Source organism: Apostichopus japonicus, chromosome 15 (genome assembly GCF_037975245.1).
Source record: "Apostichopus japonicus isolate 1M-3 chromosome 15, ASM3797524v1, whole genome shotgun sequence".
In the NCBI taxonomy this organism is placed as follows: Eukaryota; Metazoa; Echinodermata; class Holothuroidea; order Aspidochirotida; family Stichopodidae; genus Apostichopus; species Apostichopus japonicus.
In genome coordinates this window covers 11,100,969-11,121,342 of record NC_092575.1, presented here as the reverse complement: position 1 = coordinate 11,121,342, position 20,374 = coordinate 11,100,969, and the positions used below count along the sequence as shown (strand labels likewise).

At 36.6% G+C, this 20,374-nt stretch overlaps 2 protein-coding genes across 4 annotated transcripts; one reads left to right on the top strand and one right to left on the bottom strand.

Annotated features, from left to right (window-relative positions):
• Positions 1-2,220: 2,220 nt before the first annotated feature.
• On the bottom strand, positions 2,221-4,882 carry LOC139981437 (uncharacterized). 3 transcript variants are annotated; one of them, XM_071993806.1, is made up of 3 exons: positions 4,795-4,882; positions 3,841-3,910; positions 2,221-2,566 (listed from the first exon to the last, which is right to left on the bottom strand). In XM_071993806.1, exons 2-3 carry the CDS (start codon positions 3,902-3,904, stop codon positions 2,313-2,315), a joined length of 318 nt encoding a protein of 105 aa, XP_071849907.1. In that variant the 5' UTR covers positions 3,905-3,910; positions 4,795-4,882; the 3' UTR covers positions 2,221-2,312. The 3 variants fall into 3 exon arrangements, with proteins under 3 accessions (XP_071849907.1, XP_071849908.1, XP_071849906.1); XM_071993807.1 differs by having other exon boundaries at positions 4,789-4,874; XM_071993805.1 differs by having other exon boundaries at positions 3,841-3,917; positions 4,793-4,874.
• A 4,752-nt stretch (positions 4,883-9,634) lies between these two features.
• Positions 9,635-19,332, top strand: LOC139981537 (uncharacterized). Its single transcript, XM_071993995.1, has 8 exons — positions 9,635-9,826; positions 11,688-11,842; positions 14,144-15,157; positions 15,442-15,577; positions 16,157-16,321; positions 17,749-17,903; positions 18,337-18,437; positions 19,103-19,332. The coding sequence occupies exons 3-8, from the start codon at positions 14,494-14,496 to the stop codon at positions 19,322-19,324; spliced, it is 1,443 nt and encodes a 480-aa protein (XP_071850096.1). The 5' UTR covers positions 9,635-9,826; positions 11,688-11,842; positions 14,144-14,493; the 3' UTR covers positions 19,325-19,332.
• Positions 19,333-20,374: the final 1,042 nt, after the last annotated feature.

Sequence of the window (20,374 nt, the reverse complement as noted above, 5' to 3'; positions counted from 1 at the left end):
TTTGTGATACGAAGATGTAGGCCCGTCAAGTTTATACCTCATTCGAATACCATAACATTTTGCATTCTTAATTTACATTGTAGAAAGCGATAAATTTACTTCTCTGACAATTTGCTGAGTCTTTGTGAATAGAAGTGAAAAAGGCCATCGCTGACTTGTATAAAGTGAGAAGTTTTTCTAACTTCAGAAGTTAGTCCTTCATGATGGCACTTATACGGCCCCATAGAATGGTCTATGCTACGTTCACATTACAACGGTGAACAAATACACATTGCCTTTGTATGTATACATAGCGAAAAGGGACAAATTCTTTAACAACGTTCTGATGTGTATAGCTACGACCATGTAATATTCGTTAACAACGTTTTACGTGTGTTTTTGCTGCAAAGTTGACGCCGTTGTTAACGAAGTTTGCCCTTTTCGCGTTCCACATCTTTGCGGTGTCTTTCGAAGCCACCGAGTATTATTGTATGGTTACATGCTCACCTAATAAGATAATAAGTCATGTTTATGTACAAGTGAAACGGAGAGCATCTCATTCATTCTGTCACTGTTTGATTTTTCGTCCTTAAAAATGAACTGGATCAGCGACGTGTGAAATCATATAGATTAATAATATCCCTCTAATATTCACTGTGCGATAAAATCCATGCATTTTACCTCCCATCCTCGTTATATTGGCGTTGTGTACCACTGAATCAGAAATAAGAGGTATGAGAGGGAGTTCATAGGGGTCAGGTGGGGGAGGAGGTGGGTGAGGGTGTAAGTGACAAGATTTTAAATTCATCTTCTGAGCATGATTTTTTTCTCGAATGTAAGGGACAGCCTCCCCTCCCCCTCCCCCTCCCCCTCCCCCTCCCCCTCCCCCTCCCCCATGATCTCTATGATCAAATTGACACCTCCACAGTCGCACTGAGGCTTCCCGTACCAGACCATGAAACTGTTAATGCTGGAGCCCAGTTTGGGAATTGTTTTTGGAATATTACAGTTGCATATGTGATTGTGAGGAGGGTTGGTGAGTTGAGTTGGGGGGGGGGGGAGCGGGGTGAATTTCAACTGCAAGCTCACCCAGACTGCAAGCAGGGACACCAATTATGACACATGACACAAGAGTTGCCCATTTTCCTAAAACAAACAAAAAACAGAAATGACATAGTAAAAGTGAAAAATTATGTGACACAGAGTTCTTTACATGAAAATCTTTATTCACATTAAGTTTTCAAGTTCATTTTTTTGTTCGTGCTTAAATTTTCTTCCGAAGAAAGGACTGAATTGTTTGGTTCCACTCCGCCAACAACAAAAAAAACCCACACGAAAGGAGTTGTCAAACAGGAGAAGGTGTCATAAGATATGTAATAGTCTATTCTTTGTTTTCACTTTCAACTTACATAATAAACTTGGCAACTTTCTTTCTACGATCGGTGTATATCTCAGTATTCTGAGATACTGTAACTGTAACACTAAACATTTCCTATATTTTGGTGTCTTATATGTATACTGTAAACCATAATCTACACCTCACTCTCCAAGGAGACATCGCAATTTTCAATGATACTTCGAAATCATTATTAATTTAATAATTTTCTAGTTATAGTCAGGTCACGTCACTAGAACAGTTACGGCATGTCGCCCACTTCTTGAACCTGTCATTTTCCATTAAGTATGCATAGTATGAGAATACATAATGTATTATACAACTTATGAATATAAATTATTCTCTCTTTGTAATACTTCTCTAGGCCCCTTAACTGGACCCATACCCCTTGGACCGTAATCCATGCCCTTCCCCTGGCTCACTCCCCATCCCCACCTAGCCAGCTTTGCTAAAAATATTAAAACAAAGATTTGTTTTTCAAGCTCAAACGAGTTGACTAGATTCAAGTCCATGCTTTCCACGTTTACAATTATACCACGTGCATGAATAATGTGATTTGACTATACAATTGATTTTTTTGACAAAGTGAACTGCATGCATGCATTCATCGGATGCAAAGCAAAAACAAACTTATTTTATTTTCAGGTTAGTCCCAGGTCTGTGCTACTTAATTACTAGTAGGTGGGAAATGTTTGTCAAGTGTTAATTTGGGTGAATTGAAATATCGAAGTTTCCAATTCAGATTAACCAATTCATTAAATATACCTTTGGAAATTATTAGACTGCAGTTAATAGACTCTCTGTAATATAGAATGTGACGCACTTAAAACCAGAGTGACCGTTTAATGGGACAGGTGGTTTAGCTTATATAGCACATTTTCAATTATGTAGTTATAGCACAGACCTAACCGTCCGCTAACACTATATAGAAAACATTCTATATCATGACAACGTTTCTGAAGCTATTGACCAAAAGTTTGATTTCCTCTTCTGTCAGAGGTTCCTCTTTTCGAAGGAATTTACAATAAGCTGCGTAAGCAGCGCTCCCCGTCGCTACTCCGAACAACGCGTTCGCTATAGCTGCAGTTGCGAACGACAATGCACCAGTTGCACCGATGGACTGACACGCTGCTATGAGACTACCGGCTCCGACTGGCGCAGCCGCTGACATCATTGAAGCGGCCCACGAACCTGTGAAACAAACGATAAAAAGCTATTCAATGGCTCCATATACCTGGCAATCAAATGAAGAACATTTGTGCCACTTGAAGTATATTGAAACACTAGAATTAACGGAACTAACTCGTTAACTTTTAAGTTCGATTTCTAAGACATCTAAAAGTGACCTCTAATAGTGAATCTATGGTTGTTTTAACCGCCTTCTGCAACAATCAATAATACAGAAACAAGCTTACCGGAGACAATTTTAAACTTCAACTTTTAAGTGCATGTAATAATGTAACATATATGCTGTCATCAATTGCTCACCCTGCATTAACCTCCAAACCGCCCCCCCCACCTCCCCACAGGAATGAATAAGATCAATTTTTCGTACTATCAGTTGCCATGTTTATATATGTGTGACGTCATAAACCGACTCCATTATGTGGAAGTTCTTGTGTGTGCGGGCGTGTGTGCGTTTTGGTGGTAATTTATACATAAAGTGTTTTACTGGATGTGTTAAAGGTTAAAGTTACAGATTAACCAAAAGTCTATACGGTGTCCATGAGCGCAATGATTATGATCACATTCCTTTTCTGCCAAAAAGGTGCTTAGGCTGTTAGTGATTCCATTACGGTTCATGATATTGGCATATAGCCGGCCTCTATTCTTTTAAATTAAACCATCAGGCAGTTATCTGGTTACAGGAGAATATCTTCTGCATGATTCAGTCGTGACAAACGCCAATCATACAAATAACGTGTATCAATAGATCAGCAATGCCAAAGCCTCGATGACGTCAGAGTATAAGCGTATCTCACGAGGATTCTACAAGTTTTATTAGCACTGAACTCGTTCCTGTAAGTTGTTTTCAATCCCACTTTAGCCAAGTTAACTTGGGTGGGTAGACCCATGGATCTACAACCTGCAGAATTGGTGCGTACCACTCAGATATTTACAATCCATAGATTGAATCGGGAAAAACAAAGGTTCTCAACATAAGTTATTCGCGTATATAAGTGCAGGCAGTTAGCGAGGTACGAACAGAGAAAACAGAAGATACAGACATAAAAAAATTAAAAAAATAAAAATATATATAGTACAAGGATAGGAAGAAAGTAAAATCAGTCTGCGAATACACAACGCTCATTATCCAAGTATTGGCCAATGCGTTTCTTGAAATATAACGATTTACATGACCATAGATCCGTTATTGTCTGAGTGTACATTAGACTTAATCCCTATAATATATTCCAATACCTTTATACCATGTTGAAGAGCCCGGGGTAATAACCATAACTTACCTGCCGATATGCCTGCTTGGGTGAAGCCCATTGCCTGAATGGTACCAGTGAGGAGAGAGGCCATGGTAACCTGTAGACATATATGGGTAAAACAAAAATGCGTATCCGTTTTTTTTTTTTTTTTGCGTTTGGCTATACAAAAGGAACAATAAATAGTGACCAGTATATGTTGCTGGAGGACGGTCGGATGGGCGGTGTGAGGAATCGCCAAAACGTTGGGACGATTCATCTTGTATGCATATTTAATTACACGAAAATTTGTCTGATTTGAATTTGATTGGCAGTTACCCCTACACTAGACATTGCCCACCCTAGCGCGCACCCCCCTCCCCCAATTCGCTTGCTCGACAAATGGAACCATCGATGAAACGTTTAGACTTACTGAAGGAAACGTCATATGGCTCTTTGGCCTTTTATGTTGTCCATATTGGAGAGAAGATTCATGCAGCTTGAATACCTGCTACACTGCACAATACGAAACGCATTAGCCCATAGAACGTGTTGCAGTGATGTCAAAATGTCAATGGCAATAGTTGTGTACACGTGTAAACGAAACTAACTCATTAACTATTCATTATGTACGATGATGGCTGACGAGCCAGAAACAAAGAATAAAAACCCAGACAATTACACATGAGGAAAAATCAATACGTAGGGGATTATTGATAGGAACCCATTCGCTTATCTTTCATGCTGCCAGCTAATGCCTGAAACTGTATATTATTATTATAGTTTGCCTGTAATATCCCTTCATAATCTGCGGTTCTCGTAAAGAATATAGCTTAATATATAGTACTGAGGCCTACGAGAGACTATCTGGATCTATTAATAAAAGCAGGCCTATGATATAAACTCAAAAAATAATCCAGCCACTTATATATCACAGTATATTACTTTATTAATCTACAGAGATGTACTGGTTACTAAGGAAAAGAAAAGTTAGATTACTTACACGTTTTCTCGAGAAAAAAAAACGTTAGCTCTGATCCTTGTAGGGTAGACTCACTAACATGTGTCAAGAAGTTGTGTAACATATATATATTGTTCATTATATATATATACATAAGTATAAATATTTCAGGCGTTCTATGTATGTTTGCATACGATTTAACCGTGTATTTATCGTATCATGGAATTTCCCCAAAGGATTTATAATTAACACACTTAAAATGATAGTAACCTCACATTGGCTGTAGATGATATCATGGGATTTCGAAACTAAATAAAGCTTATCTAGTTTGTCAAAGAGCAAATAATTAACAAGCTTGCAAAAATACTAAGGTCTAACACAAATTATTAATATAAATAGTACTAAGTTCAATAACGTCATGGTCAATGATTGAAAATAATACAAAGTGCAAATCCGAGCGTTTCGCAATTTAACATGTTTACTTAGAAATCGTAACGAAGTGATGAAATATCAACAATGAAACTCGAGGAAATTAAAGCAACACAAATGCTTGGTTTATTTTTTCGGGTATGGAATATGAGGACAATGTAACCACAATTGACTTGATAGTCAAAGTCCATTTGGACGTTTTCATTTTTAATGAGATTTTCTTAACTATGCATGTCCAATGTTATGAACCACCTTGTATGCATGTGTTAAAGTTTAAGTCATTATCATCTTTCTTTCCCGTTCATTGATTTGGCTATATGATTGTTGTCCGCAAATTGAGAGACTAGGTCTTTCCACCAGTCGAGAGAGAAATGTTTTATGGGAAATTAAAGATCGACCAAGAGGAGAAGGAAACCTCATGTGAAGCCAATAACTTTGCACTTTCTGTCCTTTAAGTTTAGAGTTCGTGATGTCCTGTAACATGAGAAGATATATGGCATAGTATTGTGTATGTGTGTGCAACTGTTTTGGATTCTGACTGAGGACTTGAACAAAGAAAATCAAAGTCCTCAGACGTCATTTGAAAATCATCACCACGTCCTCAGTGGTATTGTATTGTTAAGGCGTATAATTAATGTTAGGGTATATGGATTCGAACTCCTCCTAGACCGTAAGTCCGATGGTGGGTAGGTGGTTGACAATGTAAACTCGTGCCTGCGTGATTGATGACGTCATAGGTCAAAGGTCAAGAAACCAAACATTTAGTTTTTAGTCATTTCTGCTGGTCAACATGTAGGAGAGAGACATTTAACCACAAGATATGTACAGAATGATGGAACAAAATTTAAAATAGCACAGATTTAGATGCTTAGGGTAGGAGTCAAAGGTCAATTGAGTTCAACTGTCAAATTAGCCAAAATTGTGCGAAACATTGTGTCGCAAACTCCTCCTAGGCCAAGTTCATACTTTGTGGGTATGTGCATCACCATATTTGCTCGTCCTGCGAGATTGATGACGTCGTAGGTCAAAGATAAGAGGTCAAATGTCAAGAAACCTAAAGCTTGGGTTCTCGCCACTTTCTGTTTATCAACATGTAGGAAAAAATGCATTAAACCACACGATAAATTTGGAGAGAATGATGAAGTTAAAATTAACTGTGACAACAACTGGCAAACTTTTTAGCAAAATTAGAATGCCAAGAGTAAAGTCACGAAGGAAATGAGATCTGCAACTCCATGGATTGCCCTCTTGTTTAGATTGTGATATTACTATGTGTTGTTAGTTTATGTAATAGATATATACCGCGTTATCCGAGTCCCCGTCTAAAACAAGAACATATAAAAGATGGCATATTAGGGTAAAACTATACAAAGAGAAATATAAGTTGGTTTGTAAACATTTATCATCTCAATATGTTCGTGAACAGAAATTAGTTCGCACTATATTCAATGGGGAACGAGAAACTTCGCTTTTAGAATTTAAACAATATTAATCACATGCTTCGGGCTGTTGGGACCTATATTGGAGTATGTATGTATGGAACTCGCGAATAAGCCTCATTTACTTATCAAAGCCGCAAGCTGACCGAAGTCAGTCTCTTAGATTCATATTTATGTTTAGGTACGCAAAACACAGTGTATATCTATTTAATCTTATTACTCTTAAAAGACAAAATGTGTCTAGTAAATTACTGACTTCACATGGCCTCATGACGTAGCACCGTTATGATCACATGGCAATTTAACTGAGGTTGAGGAAATCTCCATTTATTAAGCGGTTACTCAAACTTTGCCGCATAGAACACTCCAATTCACTTGACCATGAAACGATTAAACCTACACTTTTGAACAACCACTTTTGTGATTTAACTTGAAGAAAATACGGTACTTTGCGACTTATATCATCTGTTTGTAAATTTTCGATGGGATATTCAAAAACCGTCGACAATGCGGTCAAACGAAATTCATAGCTCTCGATTAACTTATTTTTACGTACAATTATCAAAAACAATAATATTTTTAAGAAACGGGATTGTACTTCAGGTAGATTTAGTACTTAAGTTCGGTTAGCAGATCTTGGCTAAGGGTTGCTTATATTTGTTAGGCTACGAAGCCTATAAATATCAGATTCGCCACTCCAATTAAAGATGACGATAAGTTCCCGTAAATTAGATGATGATTTATCCCCTCATTCTTTCCTCAAATAACTAATGATTTAACGATTGTCCAATTAATGGATTGGAACAGGTGAAAATGAAAAGTCCAATCACATGAAGAAATTGTGTGGCCGGTTCTAAATAACAATCATGATGCTATCCGTCTGATTCGAATGATACTTCAGACATATCAAGACCGCTATGTCGACCGAAATCTTTGGAGGAGTACTATGATATGATAGGTTGTATCCGAACTGCTGACTGTTCGAATAACAACCCTGGCATCTCCAAAATATATGAGTATCAACATGACCACTTGACCAAAGGACCAACCACATGTGAAGAAGCCACAAAATGTTCAAGTTAGTACAGTCTACACGAGTGCTGAACACCTGTGACTAAATTCCCATTGTTCTGAAAGTTCTAGGTGTAGACCATTGCAAAAAACAGTTTTAATTTTTCCTTTGTATTTTATCTTGAGAGTAGACGAGTGAAACGTCTTCCAGTGAAACAGAAAACATCTAGGGACTTCACGATGGCTACAAAAGACTTAAAGGATCATACAGAATAAATTTAAGTTATTCCGAAATATTACAGGACAATATATTAAATTAACAAGTAAGTAAACCGATCCGTGGTTCGTCCAAAGAAGGGGTAATACTTTAAAGCAGCATTTTGCGTTTTGTCGCCATTTTCCACTTTTTTTGACAATTCCATCGAGTTTTTTTTACATATATCTATCACACAACAGCAAACTAAGATATTAGCCAAATTTTTTTTCCCTGTCAAATGTGTTAATTGGCGAGTACTTAAGGACATTTGCAGATAATGAGAAAAGTATCCTCCGACAAATTATACATTTAATATTAATCGCATACAGTTCCCCCAACCCACTAGTTTGAATTCAACCAATCAGAGTTGCAGGTTTAGTTATGAGCCGTTGCTAAAAATAGAATCAGAACGTCAAGTTGGTAACTTGGTACAACTGCCATAGACATGTTGTATTACGTATTGGCCATTGATGTTCGTAGCTTGTACATATTCGTATTATGGGCGAGGTTTATTTGGATCCCAACGGAAAATATCTTCGAGAAAAACAAGTTGAAAGTTGTAAAGTTTTCGACTTTTATGCCACCATTTGAAGTAAGATTTGAATAGATAAACTAGTTATGTATGTCGTTATGGCATCGTGGGATCAGTGAGGTTGTGAAAAACCATAGAAAAGGACGCAAAATGCTGCTTTAAGCCTAAAGACATCGAAACTATTCTTCCATGTATTATCATTATGTAGTTCTCCTATATTAACTAGCGCAGTGGATTACCATAATGTAATATCATCTACATAAGATCAGTACAAAGTTTAGATCTGTTCTTGAACAGAAGCCTCGGTATAAGGCAGATCTGAACTCGACAGACAAAATGTAGCGAGTTTGTCCGGACCTCGGATCTGTCGGTATTATATAAATGGCGATAGACGTTAGTCCAATGTCGTTAACATTGCGATTGGAAAACATGACCCAGGATATCACCCAATAAACATCGATCACCCAATATAGAGTTTATCATACAAAGCGTGTTTGATGTCATCAAACCCTTGTCATCTAAGATTCACCCGAGCCGAAACGATTCGCTGACAAAGCTAACTTCTATACGTCAGTGTTGATAATGCCATCTGTCGGATTCGTGTCATAACATGTAGCTAAAGAAATAAGTGCTAGTGTTTTCTTCTCGTTTGAACACGCTTCACCGAAATCGAGCGTGCTATGTTTAGTATGAAATGACTACGGAGCCAAGACTATGATATATGAAATTGCCGAAAGTAAGTTGCCAGTAGGTCGCAGGATATGCAAGTAGCATGAACAGTTTTCCAGCCTTAAGATCCTCTCATTTCGAAATAGACCAATGGAATGCTGCTGTAACTACAACGAAGGCTTCGAATTTTTACTGAACGGGAGTTGGAGTTGGTTCATAACCTGTTAGAAGAGAAATTATATGTTTAAAGTGAAAATGTTTCAGAGCTCATTTGCTTAAGCCTATCTTTCCTTTGTCTTTAATAATTAGGATTTCGAAATGAGGCCTCCAAAGGTGTCACATGATTTGACAGTAGGCTTCACTTAAAATGAGTCACAGTTTATCCTGAGAATTTTATAATGCCGACATGAAATTGTTTAAAACAAAACAAAACAACATCATGTGTAAGGTATTGACACCTACTATTCACCATAGCGTCTTCCTCTGTTAAGAGTAGCAACTCCACCTATTAGAGTATAGCATCGTCATTTGTAGTGTTTTTGGCGTTCCATATGATACCGTGTTATCACGCAATTACATATTCATGAATGATTTTTTTTTTGTACTGCAAGTGCATAACAATAGCGGACATTCTTTCGTCTTTGGGATCGCCGGTTACAAACAAGTGGATGGCGCATATTCATAGAATTTATATAACCATCAAGAAACTGGTGACCGAGAATTCAAATGGCTACAATAAGGTAGTGTATAAACCATGTCACATGTGTTGTATATTATGCACGATTTGCCGTGCAGTAAAGGCCCGGTCACACTACAGCGATATTTTATCGGAATATGGTCCGATTTTTCCGATTTTAGGCCGAAGAGTGAGGTTTGTGGTAGTGAATGTAATGAATGCAGTGGAATATTCGAATACCTACTCCAAATCTGAGGGGTTCTGGAACAGACTACATTCTAAAGTGACGTCACATCGAAAAACGATAAAAATCGGAAGAGAAATTGGATAGCTATCCGATAAAAGGAAACGGAGTCAATATCAAAAGTTAGGAGAGGGCTATTCCACATCGGAATGTCTCAACAGATAACAAATCAGGTCCTTTATCACTGTGGCTAGAAGACCCGAACGAAAAACTAACTGTTTGATTCCTCCGGGAAAATCAGATAGTATTCCGATAAAAAATCGGTATAGTGTGACTGGGCCTTAAGCTTCTAAGGTTTAAAACTAATGGGAACGCCTATCATTTGGAAAGTTAACGTCGTATTTAGTATTCCGTGCTATCCGGTGGGCTCTTAAGTATGAGTTTCAATGTATGATTTATGTAGTTATCGACTCTCTCCTGTATTGTTATACTTTGGGGCGCCCATTTTCTGTTAATTAATACTACAATAACGCAATATACATCAAAATTTAGTTTTCTTGTTGGAAAGAGGGATTGCAAATAATAAAGGGTGTCGACTTTCAATGGAGAATATCCTTAAACCCACCAAATGTTTATGTTTTTCTATTACTCACAACGCTCTTACTCAGTTGGTCGAAAAAAGAATGTGATTGCTTTTGGGCAAACAGTTTTAGATTGGATTTTCGCAAGCTTTACAACCATGTAAAAACAGGCTAATTAACATGCAACAGTTGTCAACGAAGATTACGTCATAGTTTTCGTTTTGTGATTGTTTAATAACATAAGTATTGACATGTTTTACTATGTGTTAGAATTGCTTCCAGTTAAGCTAATCTATCATATGTTTCATCTCTTGTAAACTAGAAAGCAATATTCTACGATAAATTATGATGACTATGACAACGGTACTCACCGTACTACACTACAATACACACACTACGAACATTGATTGTGCATGTAATAGGAATAACGACGGGTGTGGCTGTGTAAAGATCGTACTGAGATCTTCCTGATATGTGCATTAACCAACGTGTCTGTATATACGTGATATACTCATTGCTCAATGATTATTGCGACAAACGGCCCTGCTGTTGTCCGAATCATTGCTGATTAACCATACCAGCTTATCCTCGTCATTTTACTGCGTGGGTAAATAAATTCTAACACTTTCTGATGTTATCATTAATTACCGATTTTATCAGTATTGTTCAGTACATTTTGTACTGCGCATCCTCTATTGGTAATTTATGAGAATTCGTAGGATATCAACTGTGTAGTTTTGCTTTACTCTTTTTAACAGTGATTATTACCTGCTATACATGCCACAATACACTAAACATGTAATGGAACATGTGTCAGAGTGTTCGGAGATGGTCGTTGTAGTTTAAAGTATGTGACATACCGCAGTAATTTATTCATCAACGAATGATGCTACTCCGACTGACGAGACAAATTGTGTAAATGCGACCAACTTTTATTTCTAGTCTGCTTAACATCTTACTCCTTTGACATTTATCAGAATGCCAGCCGTAGTATTTATTATTCTAAGTTAAGGTTACCTTCAGTAAACATAATCAAGTTCTGAACACTCAGGCTTACAAGTTCATTTATTCTCATATTGTGTATATCGCAGTTTCTATGTGACGTTTATAGTGAAAAAAAACACTCATAAATACATTACCTATGACTCTATACTACAAAGGTTCACGAAGAGTATGAAATATCTTTCTGAGGTGATTGTTCCAATGCTACTTTACACAACTACCGGAATTTGCATCACTTTGGCACTCCTTTATCTCATTATTCTTTCATTGAGCATGGAAGAGCCTTCACCAACCTGGTTAATAGCGATCATAGGTAAGGAATTTGTGTTTTTAACATTGCATGTTTGTGCATGTTTGGGTATATCTGTAGGGAGACACTGAACTTATACATAAATTCGGACTACATGTTCGGTAACGATATATGTCTTCTTAAAATCATGTTTATAAGTGTTCTCAACACTATGGTTATTCAAAATGAAACCGATTCCTCCAAGCCAGTTTGGACAATTTTGTAAGCTAATACCATGCTGTACGGTCCTCCTATATCATGCCTCAAAACGCTCGCACTGGCCGTACATATGAACATTTCCTAATCTTTATCTGATAGAATATTCATACTGCTCATATACTGTCAATACAAGAGTTTCAAGGGGAACATGACCATTAGAAGAAAATACACAGAACAATAGAGTCCCAGCTGGGTACCTCTTATGCAGTTATCAATCTATAACCACATTCCGGTGAAAATAACAAGTAGAGGACTTTGAAGGTCACATGCCCTTTGCGCACGAACTTGATATATCTGGAATACAACAGAGCTGTCAATCATACCCGAAATCGATGATATCAAATATGTTAATGAGGTCAATCATTGATATGTCGAGTACAGCTCGCATAAGTCATAGATGTGACATTTTTGCAATATCTAACAACGTTGCAATACTGCATTTGGCGTGTTCGTGTGCCATTTAACACGTAAAAGGCCATTATCTAAGTAGATTGTATGATTGTGACCTACCACAAACGAAGCTATATAGTTTTTTTTCTCATAATAAGCCCCTTTCATACCTATTTTTTCATCACAACATTAAAAAGAAGTGAAGATGAGATATTGTACTTCATTGAATATTTGTGATTAAATAGTACAAACCCGTATTGGAAAAATATTATTTTCGGTGGCTATGTTTGTGTGTTAACATAAATGTGCGTCATTACCTCCTCGTTTTCAACCGCCACAACAATTAAATTAAAAAAGAAACATCTAAACTGTATTTTTACCAACATTCATGAGACCAAATTGCAAAATTTCCCAACCCGTCATATGATTGTAGACAGCCAGACTTTCTCTGATTTAATATCCTATTAACGTAAAACTGCAATACCACAAGGTCACAATTAACAATATTTATATGAAAAATGTGTCGCCAACTCTGATAAATCTATGGACATATAACTTGCTGAATTTATTCGAGGGACTGTGTCGCCGTGCCTCTGTCACTTATGGCGTTACACGATGAAGTGTCAGAGGTCAAAGTTCACCCGTGTGGTGACTAACAATGTTACAAATGACAAAATGTACTCCCACTTTTCTTGGTTTTAGATAAAGTTTCTCCCTTTTGGCCGATTTTCTCTTGGCAAAGTTGCTAAAACAGCAATAACATTTTGCAACAGAAGTTTCGATACCAAATTAGCAAAAATTATATGCTTTCCTTATGCTATGAATAATGACATGAAAAAGTGTGCGCCCAGGAAAACAAGTGTTATTATTAATAATTCTTCAAGAAAAGTTTGATTAGAGTGCACGAACAATCATATTGCACTTGAGTACTACTCGGTATGGTTGGTAGATTGCAGATTAGTGAAGCAGCTGTTTAAGCTTAACTTCCTTCTTTGTTCAAGGTAATGTTCACAAATGCCAAGGTTAAGTCCCTAAGGAATAGATATGCATCTATCCGTGTATGTCATGTAAAATCACGTAATTATATATTCCATTATTTAAATATCCACAATTTAGTATATACAGTTATTTAAAGTGAAACATTAACACAACACAATCAGCACCAGACTGGAATTATCGTCGGTGCCCCAAGCACTTGTCGTAATACCTTTAATAATCATCCATTACCGACGGCAAAACTTTTACTCAAATTTTTTACTCAAGTTGCAATAGGAAATTTCAATCATTAACCTTCATGAACACAATACATCAGGGCTCGTTTTGCCCGACACTTCAGCAATATTTGCTCCAGAAAAGAACTAATTGAAGCTTATAGATGCATGTACACGCTTCCGTTTGTCCGCGATGTCATGAATCGTTCCTGTTTTGTCATTTCTGCACGACTGTCTTGTCTCAATTTGGTAAGACAGACATGGTGCCCTTCCAATTTTCGTTTTTAAATTACCTTCAATTGTTGATTTCTTTCAAAAGTGAAAACTGCCGTTCACTCTAAGAAGATTTGAACTTGCTCCCAAAAGTTGCATTGTCCCGAGTTTTAAACTGAACATTGATATGAACATAGAACAGTACGTTTAAGTTGGTCTAGATCTAGCAAAAATGAAAGTCTTGCACATATTCCGACTGAGTCGGCATTGTTTCTTTGCATTTTGCTTGCAGGAATCACAGCAGCTACTGTTTGGGCAGGGGTGATCATCGTAAAACATCAGTGTTGGTCCACTACGCTGTGCCTACCGTCAGCGTAGTTCCTCATCTTTAACAACCTTCGAGCAAATTACATCGGAAAGAAAGCTTTAAAACGCTTTAAAAGTAAGTGTTTCGATGTGAAGAATAGCCAAGAGCGTTTACTGTTGGAAATAGTGAACACAAACAACAACACTGAATATGGAAGGAAATTCCATTTGTCTCGCATCGACAGCTTGGAGAGTCTGAAAAGGTATCATCCCTTAACGGTATACAAGCATTACGAAGATTTCATCAACCGTGTTGCAGATGGAGAACTATTTGTAATGACAAAGGACATTCCATCAAGGCTGTGTCGCACTCGTGGAACAACTGGACAAAACAAATTGATACCCCAAGATATCAAGAAACTTTTACCCAAAGTAAGGGCCGTCATCAAGGGCACAAGTTTGGAGACTTTTCCAAAGGTCACGATTATGCAAAGGATTATGAAGCTCCACTTTCATTTTGACCTCAAGAAGAGTAAAAGTGGAATACCCATTGCGGTTGCGACTGCTATTGAACCCAAAAATATGAAAAGATTAGTTTCGTACACAACCCCTCCAGAAGGTTTACTTCTTGGCGATATGTTTGAAGCGATGTACATTCATTTGCTGTTTGGTATTAAGGAAAGATCCTTAGGAGTAATTGAGGCTAGTTTTATTTCTACGTTTGAAGAAACCATCCGGATTCTCCTGGCGAACTGGCAGCTGCTGGTTGACGACTTGGCGAATGGCACAATCTCTGAGACCCTTCAGTTAGACAATAACACTCGACGAGCACTAACGGCGGCTCTGGGTATGGGCGATCCAGAGCGTGCACGAGAGGTCGAACGAGAGGTGAAGAAAGGACCAATTGGCATCGTGAAACGCATTTGGCCTTCCATAGGATATATCGGATGTATTGATAATATCGGCAGAAAACTATACTTGGAAACGACAGTTGCTAAAGGTAAATATACCACCCAATTCGCAGACTGCGCTTTTGCATCATATGACTTATACTTATACTGCGACAATGACGCTACCAATACTCCATCATAACTGACATACATAATTTTGAACCACGACAGATCTATGACACACTATTGCTAAAACAATATTCAATGAAATAAAAACAGCATTCGTTGTAAAAGGAAAGTTACCCGTTTATTTCGATGCTGAATTAAAGTATTATCGTACGATGATGTTTAATCTAAAGCTTAAATCAAGTTGATCCATTATCTCTTTACATAGGAGTTACAATTTATTCATATGGTTATGGCAGTTCTGAGGGAGCGCAAGGAGTCAACTTATGGCCAAATGATACGGAAGTGTCATTTTTGCCATACCACGAAGTTGCGGTCTTTGAATTTATACCAGAAAATGAAATGCAAGTTGAATTTCTATTTCTGTCGAGAATCATAACTTCATGGTTTTCTTGTTACATTGATTAGTTAGCTTAAATGCTGTATGTTTATTTCACGACAAGACACATGTACAAGCCAGTTTTTGTTTCAATTTCTGAAGGGAATCGTAGAAGAAGAGGTCTGTTTTCACATTGATAATGTAATGAGTACATAATTTATGTTTGCAATTTACCTTTAATTAACTTATATGATGTATGTTTATTTAACCACTGGACTATACAAGCTAGTTTAATTGTTTTGTACTTTTCGCAATAAAAATGGCTCTGTTATCACATTGAAAATGTAAATGAAACACTGCTAGGTATATGAATGAACCATTAAAAGCTTTATCAAATTGAAATTAAAAGGGGCCGTTAATGCCAAGTATCGGAAATTGTTAACATGACGGGGAAATCATACCCTAGTATTTTAAATGTTAATAAACAACTACACCACTACACAGTCACGTTAAATTAGTAATGAAAACAACGTATGTGTCACATTCAGCAATAACAATATCTGGTATTCGAACGAACAAAACGAAAACATTTTAATTTCAACAGGGATGTAGAAAGTCCAGAAACGGTATTCCTCCACGAACTTGAAGTCGGTAAAATTTACGAGATTGTGGTGACACAAGCTTGTGGATTCTATCGATACAGGATGGGAGATGTTGTACAAGTCGTCGGGTACTTTGGTGAATGTCCTAGGGTGAAGTTTTTGTACAGGTAATGTCAATTTGTTAACGCTAAGAGCATAGGCGTATGAGGCGGGGAAGGAGGTGATACAAGATATTTAAGTGAACAGTCAGGTAATATGCTGATATTGTTAAGGGCTATGAGTATAGCATAATCAGGTTGAAGCCTTTTTTCATTTTACAAATATTGATGAGTACTCGGTGTCAATGATCATAGGCCAGTTTCATGGTCGTATAGTTGTCACTATGCGAGCATATAATCTCGTAAATACGATACGTTTTTAGAAAAGTAATCCAGGAGAGAACCTGGGCACGAAAAACCAAACAACCGAACGATTGATCCGCTCTCAAATCCAGTCCCCTTGTATCAAGACTGTGTCTGTGTGATCATTGCCAGGTGTGTATCACGGTTCCCCTCGAAAGGGAACAGATACTACACATGATCTTAGCCAAAAGGCCGATAAGTTAATACGATATATATGATCAGTAAATTATGTACAATAAAGAAATAGGAACTTTGCCTGTCAGATACATTAAGGTTTTGTTAGGTTAATTTGATACTACTGCAGTGAATATAACAGTATAGTCTGAGAGTTATCATTAGCCTACTGAAAACCTACTATATGATGATGACTTCATATGGAAGGCTCGTGATCAACGCGTGAGTTAACTATGACAAAACAGAAATGTTGGTACTTAATATTATTTCTGTATGGTCATTAGTTTGTTTAGAGTCGATATAAATGTTTTATTGCAAAAAAAATAAAAACATTGTTGCTGAAATATACAATTAAGTTATTAACAAGAAACTTATTCTAGAGGTGCGTAAACATTGGTACACATGTATGTACTTTCCTTACGGCAATGTGTATATGAAAAGTTTAACAACGGAATGTCAGAGAGTTCCCCTCTATGGCAAATCCCCTTGTTCGTTGGGGATGGGATCGCCAGTCACGATTGCTAGGACAAAAAATTAATTTATGACAATAAGATATCGCTGGAGTAGAGTTTGTAATATTTGAGAAATTTCACGTTATCACCTGAATGGCCAAGGATCGAGTTGCAATGATTAAGAAAAGTTGTAAATTAAGTACTGCTGAACACTGATTAGGTGATATAGGCCTATTTATCCGTGGAAATCAATCATGAGAACTAATTCAATAGTTTATTTTCCTTTTTCATAAAGGCATTGTGAAATAAAGATAGAACGTCTTCAAATGGCCTGTCTAAACAGAGTTCCTAGTGTTTCAATGCTTTACCGAGAGAACTAATCACTTCCAGAACTACATGCTCTGCATCAAGAACCACACATATTGTATGATGCAGCATCTTCCTTTACTCATTACGTAATGTGTTAATCATATTGGAAATCTATTACAATTTAATCGACTTTCTTATTTTTATTGAACTTTAGGACGCACAGTAGCAAACTATATTATTTTCCTGTCTCACACACAGGAGGGCGATTTTGTTGACTATCAACAACGAAAAAGTCAGCCAGGCAGTTGTATCAGCCGCTTTAAAGGAAGCAATGGGGAATTGGCCGAATGTTTCATTGGAACATTTCTGTGTTGCTGAAAGCCCGCTTAGCCCTAGATTGGTGGACGAGAAACGTAATGAACAAAAAATCCAAAATAATATTTCTTGATGTTGTTTCTATAATTCCATATTTAATTGAAATAAACGATACACATGGTGCCATCAGAACAGGAGTATTATCAATTAGGTCTACTTAGCTAACTAAGCAACTTGAATTGATGTCTCAAGTCTTCAGATTTTCAGGTCTTCAGTCGAGTCTATAGTCAAGTCAAGTAGCTCATTTCACATTGTTCTAGTCGATTCATCCCTTGGCACGAATCAAATTGAGTAATCAATATCCAAGGGTCACCCTCCATCCGTTTACAATAAGTTTTCTTCACTCAAACTCAAACTCTTTAATTCGCGTCTGAATATAGTAATTAAGGGTGTCGTAAGTTAAAATCATACAATGTTTAGTATTCAGTACCATTACCCATGATAACATGTTTGTGTACGTCTTCCTTATAGATACCGGTTACAAACATTTTTATACGTTTTTCTTGGACATCCGGTCACAGAGCGATGAACTGCAACTTCAGGACGCCATCGACATTAAAGTCCTCCCAAAGGTAATTCATGAGCATCAACTTATTTTAATCCTATAGGAACTCCACTCTCCCCCTTTTCATTTAAATTTGAGAAAACATCACTATTTGCTTCAAGTTTGCTCAGCCTCAAATGAACATATCTGGAAAACGACATGCAGGAATTGAGTGAAATTTCGCTAGCATTCCCCTGATTGTATATCTTTAAGTTATACCTTTGAGATATTATTTGGACTATTTTATGATTCCTTTCTTGAAAAGATAGTATAGACGTTCAGGGTTAAATATATATATATAGATTTAAAGCTTCGAAGCAACAAGAAGTACTAACAACTACAATCAATATGAGAACGGAATCTTTGTTTGAATAATATATGAATGAAATATTTATGTAGATGGATCAAGATGCAAGCAATTGTGTATGTAAACGTTAGAAAACTGCACAGAAAAGCAAGTATAGAAGCACTAGTCTTTTAAATGTCTTTTTTTAAATATAATTGTAATTATTGAAATCATTGTTTTGAAATATGTTTTCAATTAGTTCAACCCATTTCCCTATATTTAAATTTACTTAACTAATTTAAAGAAAAAAACAAGGAAACAGAGGGAGAAAATAAAATGTTTAATATAACGGTCATGACCTTATGCTTAGGGTGATGTTTCAATATTTTATTCTTATTTTCTTGCAGCTAATAGACGATGGAATATCCTCCCGCCACAAAAGGTTTGAAAGCGAATTAAGAAGCAAAAGGCTTGACCCTTCAAAAGTGTTTTTAGTCAATTCGAAGGCATTTTGGAATCTGAGACAGTACATTCTACGGATTGGTCAAATCTCTGCAGTGCAAGTCAAGCTGCCGGAAAAGCTGAGAACACCACAAATGGTGGATATTATGATGTCTCATGTTATGTGAGAGCAAAAGATAAATAACAATCCTATCAGAACTTGTTAATTTGTAAACCTAATTTTATGCATGTATCTTTTTATGCTTAAACGTTTATACAAGTGTTTTATGTTTCTTCGATATTTGCTTCAACTGCATTAACTGCACATTAATCCTTAGATTTATCTTGCTTTATATAAAGGAAAGGCGTTACATAATTCGTTCTTAACAGCCTTTAGTTTTTGCCTGGCTATCAGTAGGAAGTGTCAGTTTAGACATAACAGTATTATTAGCGATCAAAGTATCACAAAACTAAGGCGGAGCTTGAGATCACCCAACTGATAAATAATGACTCATTTTAGCGTGTTTTAGTATCTCAGAGTAGTAGATTCTACGGATTAGTCAAATCTCTGCAGTGCAAGTCAAACTGCCGGAAAATCTGAGAACACCACAAATGGTGGATGTTTTGATGGCGTATGTATTGTTGGAGTTATAGACATATATAAATCGTGTTAAGTTTAATATATATATATATAACATATAACATATTAATATATATATATATATATATATGCGAGTGTGTGCGTGTGTTTTTATCATCGGTGATCAAAATAGGAAGAAGGAAGGATTTATCGAACAAACTGTTGCAGAAATGAAATGTGTGTACGTTTTAATTTTAGTTGACTACCTATACACCTTTACCCAAAACAATTTATATAGAAACAAGCAAAGTTAAGTGTCCATTCGTTGATTAAGCCCACGAGCTATTCGATAAAACTAAAACAGGTTTTGTATAGATGAGGGATTGTCATGTTTTATTATTATTATTGTTATAATTATTATTATTAATATTATTATTATTATACACCTCTTTTTTGTACCGGTAATGGATAGTGTGGCATTAGTTGTAGCTTAAACTGTTTAATTATAATTTGGTAGATATCTTGTACAATTTATTTGAGACATACAAGTATAAGCATGTATGTTTTATTTGTGCGAGTGTTTTTTGAATTTCAATTATGGTATCGGAAGCTATTGTAATTCCCTGAAACAGGAAATGGTAAGGTCTGCAAGCTGCAT